We start from the raw sequence: 12753 nt of genomic DNA, 5'->3' as shown, positions 1-12753 counted from the left end.
GAATTAGCACAGATCCAATGGGCCAGATGTTCTCATGTGTTGTACTAGTTCATGGTTCTATGAATTGCACCTTTGAAGAATCTTAATTTAAGAAGATACAAATTAATTCTTATTTCCATGTTGCCACAATAAACGCATTATTTCAAGCAGTTGCAGTATTATGTAAAAATAAGTTCTGCTGACCTAGCTTAACCTTTGGCAGCTTGTCTGAGTATACAGCACTTATGTTGCGATACTTTGGATCGTGCACTGTGAGGTCAAAGATCATTTTGCTGAAGAGTTCAATGTCAGGCCACTGTGCATTGATTCCCTGCACGTGCTCATTTGTCTCCTTCATCTCTGAAACAAAATGTTCAAAGTTTAGTTCACAAAACTTTTATTATTTATTAAAGGTTACAGTTTATTTATTTGTCACAAGTAGGTTTACATTAACATCGCGAAGAAGTTACTGTGAAAATCCCCTGGTCGCTACACTCCGGCGCCTGTTCGGGTACATTGAGGGAGAATTTAGCATGGCCAATGCACCTAACCAGCACATCTATCAGACTGTAGGAGGAAACTGGAGCACCCAGAGGAAATCCACAAAGACACGGCAGGAACGTGCAGACTCCACACGCACAGTGACCCAAACCGGGAATCGAACCTAGGTCCCTGGCACTGCGAGGCAGCAATGCTAACCATTGTTCCACTATATTACCAAATTGTGCATTTCATAATGTGTGTAGGGTGAAGGAATACAATGTTACGTCAATCTCGGGGAGAATGAATGGTGCTCAGCGTCACAAACGAATAACTACCAGCTATCCTGCTTTCTAGTCTCTACATCCTTTCAACTATCTAGAATGGTTTTACATCTTATCATCTGAGAACAGGTGGTATATACCAGTAAGGTTTGGAAGCTTACTAAAAGAGTCAATATAGAAGTTTTTTATTGTCATTCTGATTCAATTCTGTAATGAAGCAAATCTCACAAACTTAACTGGGTGCAATGTTTTTAAAACCTTTATGTGACACTGCTGTGTTTTACACTAAGCATTAGAGCGGTTGGAAGCATGCTTCATAAGTATGTTCCATCATGTAAAGGTAGCTACATTACATAGATAAATCAGAATATTCCTTAAGTATGAAGAATAATCACAGCTAGGTCTAAAAATCACGCAAGAGCTAAAGAAAATGTAACACTACATAAACCTTATACTTACCAAAGTATCAACAGCACCTACCCTCATTAATTTCCTCTTCGTTGTATACATCAACCTCTAGAAGTCTTATTAGCATACGAAAAAGAATACGAAGGAATTGTAAGTATGCACCTGTCTTCCCAACCTGTAAAACAAAATTCTAATTAAATCTTTCCAGGACCACCAACAAATCTGAAGAATAAACGGTATTGAAATTTCCAATGCTGAGGAATTTCTAAAGCTGGCAAAATAAAGGCAATGGCAGCATTTGAAAAAATTGAACTTCCAGTTTAAGTTGTATGTTTTTTTTTTGTAGACTGCTGCCAAACAGAAGTGGGTATGTTACAGACTCAAAACTGACTTTATCAATAAAATAACCAGGGTATGGATGATACTAAACAAGTGTAATGTTATGATTAATTTCTATTCCTCCTTGGAAGTAACAGGGCACAAACAGTCAGTAAATAACATATAAACTTCCATGATTCACCAACAACTTGGGTCCGGATTTTACCAGCTCCACCATAGGGTTCCTGGAGTAGAGGTTCAATACTGGAGTGATTTGTAGAGCTATTGGTTTCCTTCCCAGTACAAGGAGCCACTGGCCATCCTGCAGTACTCCCTACACATCTGCCTTTCAGACAGGTGGTTGTGGTGAGAGTGGTATGCGATGAGACAAGACATGGAGCTGTGACACACTGGCCCCTGGTGACCAACCCCAGTACCTGGTCCCGCTTCAGATCATGCCCATGTTGGACCTTCTAGCCTCTGCTCAACTAGGCCAGTTCCATCCTTCTTCAGTATCATTCCTCCTCCACATAAGGCTCCCAAGATGAGACCCAATTCACTTCCAGGAGCTCAAACTCAGGTCTGTCCTCCAGTAGAGACCTAGCCTTCAACAAAAACTTTGCACCTGTGGATGAATGGGCTCTTTTACAGATGCTCAGCTCCAGGACCCTGAGGCTTGCCTTGTTTAAGCCAAATTGTAAAGAGTCTCATTGGACACCTAGCAAATGTCCAATCGCTGGAAAACAAGCTGAATGAACTTAAAGCCAGACTGGCAGCCTCAGCCAAGGCTAGGAGAGGTGCAGTTTATTTTTTAATCAGCACCTCTTGGTGCCTAGATGTGTCAACACTGGTGAGTTTCTGCTTCCTGGATCTGGAATACCTGATGATAAAATGCTGCCTCTACTACCTTGCACAAGCATTCACCTTCTATTATCCTGGCAGCAGCTTCCATCCTACTCCATGTAATGCAAAGACCACCCTGGATGAAATATACACCACCACAAGTAGTCTTGAAATGAAACTTCCATCGTGGCCACAGACTTCAATCAGGCCAAGCTCAAGATACCACCGACATGACTCCTGTTCCACCAGAAGCCCAACCATTGTTACACAAATATCAAACATACCTACCACTCTATTGCCCACCCACGCTTTAGCAAATCAGACCATGAGGCTGTGCTCCTGCATTTGCTTACAAGCAAAAACTGAAACGGGAGAATCTGTTAAAAGTCATGCAATGCTGATTTGAGGAATTGGATGATCTCCGATGGGATTGCTTCGAGTTAATATTTACAAACACAGAAACCAACCTCATCAGGTATACCACTACAGTAAGTAACTTCATTAGAAAATGTGTAGAAGGCTGTGTGTCAAAGAAGCAAATCCTTGTGTTTCCCAGCCTGTAACCATGGATGAACAGGGGTATCCACTGCTTGCGCAAGTCCAAGTCTGAGGCATTCAGGTCAGGCAACTCTGACCCATACAGGAAAACCAGATATGATGTATGGAGATCCATCAAAGATGTCAAAAGCCAGTACCGGACAAAGCTAGAATCTCAGGCTAGCCACAGGGGTCCCACTGACTATGGCAAGGTCTGCAATACATAATAGTCTACAAGATGAAGGCATGTAAAATGGGCATAGAATGCATTGAGCTCAGCCGAAAGGGATGCATTGGTGCTGACACCAACGCACCCCTCCCCAATGAGGTCAACAGATTCTATGCCCATTTTGGGCAAGAGACCATGTCTCCGCCCCGGAAGCCTCTATCCAAGGTCACCATTGCAGACATCAAAGCAGCCTTTTCAAAAGTCAGTCCACGGAAAGCAACTGGCCTGACGGGGTCCTGAATGAGCAATCAGGTCCTGTGCAGATCAGCTGGCGGAGGCATTCGCAGACATCTTTAACCTCTCTTTACACCAATCTGAGGTCCCTATCTGCTTCAAGAAGACAACCATCATCCTGGTACCAAAGAAAAGTCAGGCAGCGTGCCTTAATCACGATCATATGGTGGTTCTGATATCCATCACAAATCAATTCCAGTGTCCCAGATTGCGTGGATCCAATGCAGTTCCCCCTAATGCTGCAACAGATCTACAGCATCTCCCTGGTCCCACACTCAACCTTGGAACATCTAGATAACAAAAACTCCTATGTCAGATTGCTATTAATTGATCAAAAGCATTATTCCTACAAAACTCATCTCCAAACTCTGTGGCCTGTGGCTCGGCTCCTCCTTCCATGACTGGATCCTATACTTCCTAACCCACAAACCGCAATCAGCATGGATAGGCAACAACACTTCCTCCACAACCATCCTCAACACTGGTGCCCCACAAGGCTGTGTCCTCAGCCCCTTACTATACTCCTTATGCACCTATGACTATGTGGCCAAATTCCCCTCCAACTCGTTCTTCAAGTTTGCTGATGACACCACCGTAGTGAGTCGAACCTGAACAATGATGAGACATAGTACAGAAAAGAGATAGAGAATCTGGTGAACTTGTGCAATGACAATAATCTCTCTCTCAATGTCAGCAAAATGAAGGGGATAGTCATCGAGTTCAGCAAGCGTAGTAGAAGACATGCCCCTGTCTACATCAACGGGCCAAAATGGAAATGGTCGAGAGCTTCATTTTTCTAGGTGCCCCAGATCACCAACAACCTGTCCTGGTCCCTCTATGCTGACACTATAGTTAAGAAAGCCCACCAGTGCCTCTATTCAATAAACTGAACTGGGGATGTTACTGATAATTGCATCATTGGCAACTTCAGATACTGAATCAATCCATATTCATGTGCAACAAGAATTAAGCAACATTCAGGCTTGGGCTGATAGGTGGCAAGTAACATTCACAACACACAAGTAGCAGGCAATAGCCAACTCCAACAAGGGAGAATCCAACCATCTTCCTTTGATATTCAATTGTAATGAATTCTCTGCTGTCAACATCTTACGGGTAAACTGAACTAGACTAGAAATATAGATACTGTGCTACAAGAACAGATCAGAATCTGGGAATTCTGCAGCAAGTAACTCAACTCCTGTCTCCCCAAAGCCTATCCACCATCTATGGGGCACAAGTCAAGAGTGTGATGGAATGCTCTGCACTTGCCTGGATGAGTGCACATCCAACAACACACAAAAAGCTTATTACCATCTAAGACAAAGCAGCCCACTTGGTTGGTATTTCATCCACCACTTTCAACATTCACTCCCTCCATCACATGTGATGGAGCTGTGTACCATCTGTGGAGCACAGTGTACCATCTACAAGATGCACTGCAGCAACTCACCAAGGATCCTTCAACAGCATCTTCCAAAACCCCAATCTTCTCGTCTCGAAGGACAAGTACAGGAGATGCTTGGGAATGCCACCAAAAGCAGTTTGCCTCCAAGCCCCACACCATCCTAATTTGCAACTATATCACCATTCCTTCACCGTCACTGGGTCAAGATCCTAGAGATCTCTGCCGAACAGCACTGTGGATATACTTGCACTGTATGGACTGCAGTGGTTCAGAAAGGCAGCTCACCACCATTTTCTCAAAGGCAATTAGTGATGGTCAATAAATGCTGGCCGAGCCAGTGACACCCACACCCCATGAAAGAATAAATAAAAACCAAAATGAAGAATGTCCAAATCCTGTTGACAGAAAAAAGGAAATAAAAAAATCTTTGGGTTTCGTTAATAAAAATGAAGTGCTTTTATGATTTGTTACTGAAATTATACCTGTGCTATTGTCTTTTAAGACTGCTACAATATACAAGGACCAATTGAAATAGATTCATATTTCTGTAATATGCATTGGCTGCAGAGAACTCACTTTGGCAGGGTATATAACAACCAAAAAAATTATCCTGTGCATGGGAACAAACAAGTTTACAGCATAGGAGAAAGCCATTCATTCATCATACCTACCTATGCCCACTACTGTTAAGAGGTGCCAAATTTAATCTACATCCATGCTCTCGCCCTTTGGTCCTACATTTTCCTCTGCTTTAAATTTTTATCTTTCTGTTAAAAGGTGTAATACCATGACCATATTTTCATTCTGGGAAAGTGAGGTGAGATGGAACTGGGCCCACTGCCTCTGGAGACAGGCTGGGGGTTACCATAGAAGCAGGCCACTTTCATGTTGGGCTGTTTAGAAGGCTTGCCTCAGTTCTCTGGGACCTTTCCACACAGAGGGCTATTATGGCCCTCTAGTCCTCATGCCTCACACCCCCAACCCCTATCTATTCCCCATGCCATCTAAATGCCCACTCAACCAAGTGTGCCCTATAAAATCAATGAGCCATGAAAAAACATTGGTAAATCTTCAAATGTGCTTGAAATAACATTTACTCAGAAATCTGTTTTGAAAAAAGCTACTGTTCTTACACCCTATAAAAGTGTCAATCAATGGTTTATCTCACTTCATACCTCTTAATTTTGTCCAACAAGCGTGCATTTAAGGAAACAGTTCAAAGAAAGAATAATTTATTCTAAGTTCATAAAAGTATTAATTAAATGTTCCACTTTCTCTGCTGAATTAATCCATAATTAGCGAATGTTGGAGCTCAGCCAAGCATTCATAGCAAAGCCATCTGTGAACTGTATCAACAAACCAGAAGACCAGACATCTGTTTCTTCAGGTGGCTTTATGTAGTGGTATTATTTACTACTATTTTTCAGCTGAGTCCTGCAATCTAAAGTAGGGTAATCACACAGCATAACAATATCATAACTTCTCATTAGTAAAGGTATTTATGCTTGACCTTACTTGTAGAGTTGTCATAGTCATCACCCTACAGATAATGTTATTCAAATAACTTATTTTAACTTTGTTAACAAGCAATTAAAACACTAAGAATTACCTGTGGTGGTCCTGTCAATAACAACCGCCGCTGATGGAAATTTCCGGAACTTCCTTCACTTTTATTGCTGAAGTCTGCATGGTGCTGCCTTGGAATTGTCCATTGTCTGTAATAGAGTGACTGTTCTTCACTGCTCAAGTCCTTGTGAAAGAGTGATCTCAGTGAACTTGTCCAAGCCATATCAGCATGGGGCAACAAATTGGCGGAGCATAAATGCTCATTTTTGGCAAAGCCAAGAAGATGATACACTGGTTTTGATAAAATTACTGTTCTTGGAAACATGAGGTGTGGAGTCCTGAAGTCTTTATTGAGTCGCATAGATTGGCGAGAATTCCCAGAGGATGAGGATGATTTTGAGACTGTACTGCTTGTAGTTTCCTTCCCTTCTGAGTCACATTCCTGTTTGCAGCCCTCACCACCTACACTGGTTGAGGTGCGTGCTGAAGTGCCTTCATCACTTGAACTGTTTACAATATTCTGAAAGCCAAGGGATGAAACGGGCTTCTGTGATGCATCCAGAGCACTGGACGAGCTCATTCCATTCTCTGCTATGGAACCTATTTGAAGGCAAACCAAATTTAATGTTAAAGACTGATATCACTTCCTGCAACTACTGCTTCAAGTTTTGTGTGAATATAACTGGAATATTTGGTATTCTTTGGGCAGTTGGGGTTATTTTGCAACTTCACATTGCATTTCTCCACACCTGCCTAGTTTTCTCAATCACATTTTCCAATCAACTCTTCATCTGAATGTTGGTTTATAAGAAGACTTGTGCTTATATAATGTAGTCTGCATTTTAAAACATGGATGCTTGGCCAAATGAGAAGGTTTCAATGGCAGTGACTCAAACATTTGCTAGGCGGTATGTTTTAAGGGGGGGTTTTCAAGGTGGGGTGGGATTTGGAGATGTTTAACGAGCACATTGTACTGGAATGCATGGCAACAATCAAGAGAGTTTGGATGATTGCAATGGTTTGAACACAAGGGTGAGAAATTTAAAGTTGTGATTTTTGGTGGTTGGGAGCCAAAGTAATTCAGCAAGAGCAGGGATGATGTGAGCTGCACTTGATGAGGGTGAAGAAGTCGGAATAGTTGAGTTTGGAGATCACAAAGCACGACTGAGGCTTCCAGTGCCAAATCCACAAGGGTAGGGATAAAGGCTGGCAATGTTACGGGAGATGAAAGTGGATGGTTTTTGTGGTGGAGAACGTATGGGGTCAGTAGCTTGAGTCACAATTAAATTGGATGGTGAAGTTGTGAACATTTTGGTTTAGCTGCAAACAGCAGCTGAGGAGAAGATGGTGACAAGGATGCCAAGACCATGATGGAGGACAAAGACAATAGATTTAGTCCTCTCAATGTTTAACTGGAGGAATTTATAGCTTAGCCAGGATTGCTTTTTGGATATTAAGTCTGACAATGTCAAAGTTGAGGGGGAATTGGGGCAGATAGTTGAAAGTAGAACAGGATATTATCGAGATACATATGGAAGTTAACCCCATGTCTCCAGATAATGTCGCTCAGCAGCAACAGTGAAGAAGACAAAGGAGCTGGAGATATGGCTTGCAGGAAGAAAAATGAGCCATTGCTGGAGATGTTCTGGCTATAATTAGATAGATAAGGGTGGAACTAACGTGAGGTTGAACCTCACTAAGCTGAGCTGTTGAAGGGCAAAAAAGTTTAATCATGTCAAAGGCTGCAGAAATTGAGAAGTACAAAAAAGAATTACGCATCATAGTCAGTCACTTGTGACTTTGGCTCAGGCTATTTTGGTGCTGTGGCAGAGGCAGGCAGAACATTTTCAGACATTTTTAATCAGGAAACCAAGGGAAAGGTGAACACACATTTGAAAGGCACCAACATTTTAAAGGACATTGGAGCAGAAAGGGGAATTAGTGATATAGTGGTAGTTTTCAAGGTCAGGGGGTACAGAATCGTTAACTTCAGGAGGTGCTGATATGAAAGAGACAGGGACAATTTCCGTGAAGGGGGAACCATTTAGAATGTCAATTGGCATGGGGATGATGTAAAGAAGTTGGGCAATCACCAAGTTAATGGAAATGGAAACAAAGGAGCAGGAGGGGGGTTCCTGCCTTATAGGCAAGTTAAGTTTGGAGAAGTTATGAGAGGGGGGGAGAGAAATCAGATGGACAGAGATTTGTAGATTTAGGTTTTTTGCAGGGGAAGCATCAAGGAATGTTTAGATTGGTTGGCAAGGAAACCTTGAGTGTTCCTCAACAACCATTACAATAGCTTCAAGTATTTCCTGAGTCCTGTGTTTCTTTCCCAGACATTTCAAATTAAAGATCCACAGGGGAACAAGTTGACTGGTAAGAACATTCAAAGAAGAGAACTAAATGTTAAAAAACTTAATGAACACAAAATAGATTAAAATGTAGATCTGGATTAAATACAAAGCCATAATGGGTGGAGTCCTGTCAAAGTATCGGGGATCTCATTTATAGAAATATGGAAACTAGAAGCAGGAGTAGGTCTTTTGGTTCTTCAAGTCTGTTTCACCATTCATTTTGATCGTGGCTGACTGTCAGATTCAATATTCTGATCCTGCCTTCCTCCCATATCCTTTTAGCCCCAAAAGCTGTATCTAATTTCTTCCTGAAATCATAAGTTTCTATGTGATTCTCTCTCACTCTTCTAAACTCCAGAGAATATAATCCTAACCAACATAGTCTCTCTTCACATAACAGACCTGCCATCCCAGGAATTAGTCTGGTAAAACTTTGCTGTGCTTTCTCTATAGCAAGGGCATCCTTCCTCAAATAAGAACACCAAAACTGCACACAATGCTCCAAATGTTGCCTCACCAACACCCGATACAATTGCAGCAAAACATCCCAATTCCTATACTCAAATCCTCTCATTATGAAGGCAACATATGATTTGCCTTTTTTATTTTCTTCTTTCTTTACCTTCTTTTGACAGCTGGAGAGTTAACGAGAGACCTGCGCTGCACTTTTCAGAAGAACTGCCAAACCACAAATCAATCAGGTAGTGGTGAAGTCAACAGTGGGTCTTCTGCTGGAATCGGGATCCTGGGAGTGGAAGTCACATCTAGTGAGATCTGCCGGCCCAATCAGAGGCTGGTGGGGGTGCGGCGGTTTCCGGGTTGGAGTCATGGGGAGATGGGTGCAAGGGGAGTCAGCAGTAAGGGGAAGGAGGGCTCTCCCTGCCCATCCACACCCCTTCCCCCGGCAGACTCCCCACATGGTAGGGGAGCAACAGAATAATTGGCCATTTATTGCTGGTCTCTGGGTAGCTGAGCTATTGACATTCCCACTTCTGGGAACATCCTAAGCATCAGGAAGACATTGGATTTCCCTCCCGGCTCCTTCTGTAGTCATTTTATCACCCCCTCCTGCCTTCCAAACCATCAGCAAGAGATTGGTCAAATTCAGACGATGGATCCTGAAAATCCATGGGAACACAATCCTAACTACCTGCCCAAACTGGAAGAATCCACATGCATACTAATTACTGAACATACCAACCTGAGGTTCCAGTGATTGCACTGCTGTTACTCTGTGGCCTCTCTAGATCAATCTGTAATTCATCTGATTCATTCTCGCTGATAAGAACTTTTTCTTGCTCCTTCTCCGTTTGCTGCAGAACTGCCATGGTTTCTCTGACAGCACTCTTAGAAACATAGCCACAAGCTAGGCCTATCTCTTGCTCAAGGGTTGTCCGTGTGAGATAGCTGGAGTCAATTAACCGAAGGTCACAGTACTTCATGGACCTTAATAAAAAATATCAAACAAAACAAACATAAATCTTTTATGTTCTGTATTGTTCTACATCAGTAAACAGATCCACAATACATGATATTAGTGCACATGCGTTTGAGTGCCCATATGAGAAAATAGGTTCTGGCTTAGTTACAGCATCCACCGCAGTAAAATTGTCTGCTGACAGTCACTACAGTGACTGGTAAACTGTTTGAAGGATCTGAATGCTGTAAGCAACAGAAGAATTAAATGCGAACAACCTTCAAAAGAGGACGAGGTATTAAAGGAAGAGAAACTGGGGAAGAAAAATATTAGTCCAATGTTTCTGTCAATCTTCTGTTAAAGAGAATGAAGGTGGTCTGTGAAAGCTTTAACCCAATATTGTATATTGAACTGATAATGGAAGTCCATATTTAGAGTTTGGATTACAAAGATAAATTATAAGGTTGGACTATTCAGAATTCAGAATTCTTCAACTAAGTTCTTTTTATTTTATTAATGTCACAAGTATGTTCAGATTATCCCAATGTAGAACTCATAAAGTTTAAAGTTTATATGTTAGTGTCACAAGTAGGCTTACATTAACACTGCAATGAAATTTCTGTGAAAATCCCGTAGTCGCCACACTCCAGCACCTGTTTGGATACACAGAGGGAAAATTTACCATGGCCAATGCATCTAACCAGCACGTCTTTCAAACTGTGGGAGGAAACCTGATAACCCAGAGGAAACCCACGCAGACAGGGGGAGGACATGCAGACTCTGCAAAGACAATAACCTAAGCCGGGAGTCAAACCCGGGTCCCGGGTGCTGTGAGGCAGCAGTGCTAACCACTGTGCCACCATGGCCCCCAGATCGTTGTTTTACAATTTCGGAACATAATACTTAGGAGCAGGAGTTGGCTATTCAGCCCACTGAGTCTGCTCTACCATTCAATAAGATCATGGGTGGTCTAGTTGTGTTCTCAATCCCACTTCCCTGTCTGTTCCCCCACCAACCCTTGTTAATAAAAATCTGTCTATAGGAATTTATTGCAAGGTATCCTTTATTTTCTATGTAACTACACCAGAAGACTAATGGGTCACAGAATAAAATATTCTAAAATATTGCAGGTAGTAGACAAACATTAAAGTTTACGATATAAAACCTTTGCTTTTTTAAAAATACATTTTACCTTGGAAATGACTCCCCAAGTGGATCTTTACCAGTTAAGATAACAATACATGGCAGACCTTCCAGATCCTGATAAGTGTGCGGGATCCATTCCTCCTGCTCACATCCTCTCCATTCCTACAAGTCAAAAGAACAGGAAATTCAAAAGAAACCTCTCAATTCAGAGAGTAACTAAACTGTGGAACTTGCTACCACAAAGAGTAGTTGAGGCAAAGAGACAGGCACATTAAAGGAAGGAGAATGAAATAGAAGGCAATGTTAATGGGGTTAGATGAAGAATGATGGGAGGAGGCTTATGTGAAGCATAAACCTGGCCAGAACCTATTGGGTTGAATGATCTATTGCTATCATGTAAGACAGATGGAAGGAATAATTAGCTTAATAAATTAAAATAAAAATGTTCTCACCTTTCCTGTTAGCTCCTTCTGTCAAAGCACCAAGTGGTGCAGCACTGAGCAATACTGACCATACACATTACTACTGTTTTCAATTTGTATCAAGGATTTGGGCTCAAGAACTCAATGCAAATTGATTAAGTATCAGGATGTTACAAAACTAGAAAGACCAGCTGATTCTGAGGATGTAATTCAGAAAATGCAAAGTTGGACAAAATGCACAAGTGAGCAAAATAATAGCACATGAAATTTAATAAGTAATTTTTAAAAAAAGTTTTTAAAGTTTATTTATTAGTGTCACAAGCAGGCTTACATTAATACTACAATGAAGTTACTGTGAAATCCCCTAGTCACCATACTCCGGTGCCTGTTAGGGTACACCGAGGGAGAATTTAGCATGGCCAATGCACGTAACCAGTACATCTTTCAGGCTGTGGGAGGAAACTGGAGCACCCGGAGGAAACCCACACAGACAGGGGGAGAATGTGCAGACTCCGTACAGACAGTGACCCAAGGCTGGAATCAAACCCAGGTCCTTGGCACTGTGAGACAGCAATGCTAACCACTATGACACCAAAGTATAAAGTACTACATATTGATCCAAAGCATGAGCAACACAAGCTTTCTTTGGATCTCTAGCTATTCCATATCAAAATAACTCAAGGTGAAGTTGAAAGATTCTATGGGTCCTAGTTACTTTAGTACTGAACAAGCTCACAACTGAAGAGCAGACAAAGAAAACAGAATGCTGAAATCTGCTGACAAAACATCAAGTTAGGGAGGAAAAAATAGAATAATGTTGTAATCAGATCATGTTGGAGTTATTGGGTCTATTCTGGCCAGCAGTTGTGAGTGTCGAACAAGGAGATGCAGATTCAAGTAAAAAGGAAAAACTTAGAATACATGTCACGGAGCACTCTTTCACTAAAGATTGATTAGCTCAATGAATGAACTCCTAGATAGGCAGAGGAGATGCAAACTTTAGAATCATTTAAGAAACAATTGAATGTCACATTATCATTACTTCAATAAATGATAAGAATCTGATCTTCTTCCTTATTGTTCAACCTCTACCTTCATAGAAGTATTGAGGAAAACCTTGAAGTGAAG

The 12753-nt window shown here is 41.7% G+C and overlaps 1 protein-coding gene across 3 annotated transcripts in view; it reads right to left on the bottom strand.

Annotated features, from left to right (window-relative positions):
• Window positions 1-12753, bottom strand: part of greb1l (GREB1 like retinoic acid receptor coactivator) — a 236655-nt gene that overhangs the window by 31835 nt on the left and 192067 nt on the right. For all 3 annotated transcript variants that reach the window (XM_080194295.1, XM_080194294.1, XM_080194296.1), the window contains 5 exons: window positions 11250-11365; window positions 9842-10086; window positions 6330-6886; window positions 1224-1326; window positions 184-339 (listed from right to left, as the gene is read on the bottom strand). In XM_080194295.1, coding sequence (XP_080050421.1) covers window positions 184-339; window positions 1224-1326; window positions 6330-6886; window positions 9842-10086; window positions 11250-11365 — 1177 coding nt within the window. The remainder of the gene's footprint in view (window positions 1-183; window positions 340-1223; window positions 1327-6329; window positions 6887-9841; window positions 10087-11249; window positions 11366-12753) is intronic.

This window comes from Carcharhinus amblyrhynchos, chromosome 8, assembly GCF_965287045.1.
Source record: "Carcharhinus amblyrhynchos chromosome 8, sCarAmb.v2.hapA, whole genome shotgun sequence".
NCBI lineage: Eukaryota > Metazoa > Chordata > Chondrichthyes > Carcharhiniformes > Carcharhinidae > Carcharhinus > Carcharhinus amblyrhynchos.
The sequence above is the reverse complement of the archived record's forward strand: the minus strand, read 5'-3'. Positions and strand labels throughout refer to the sequence as shown.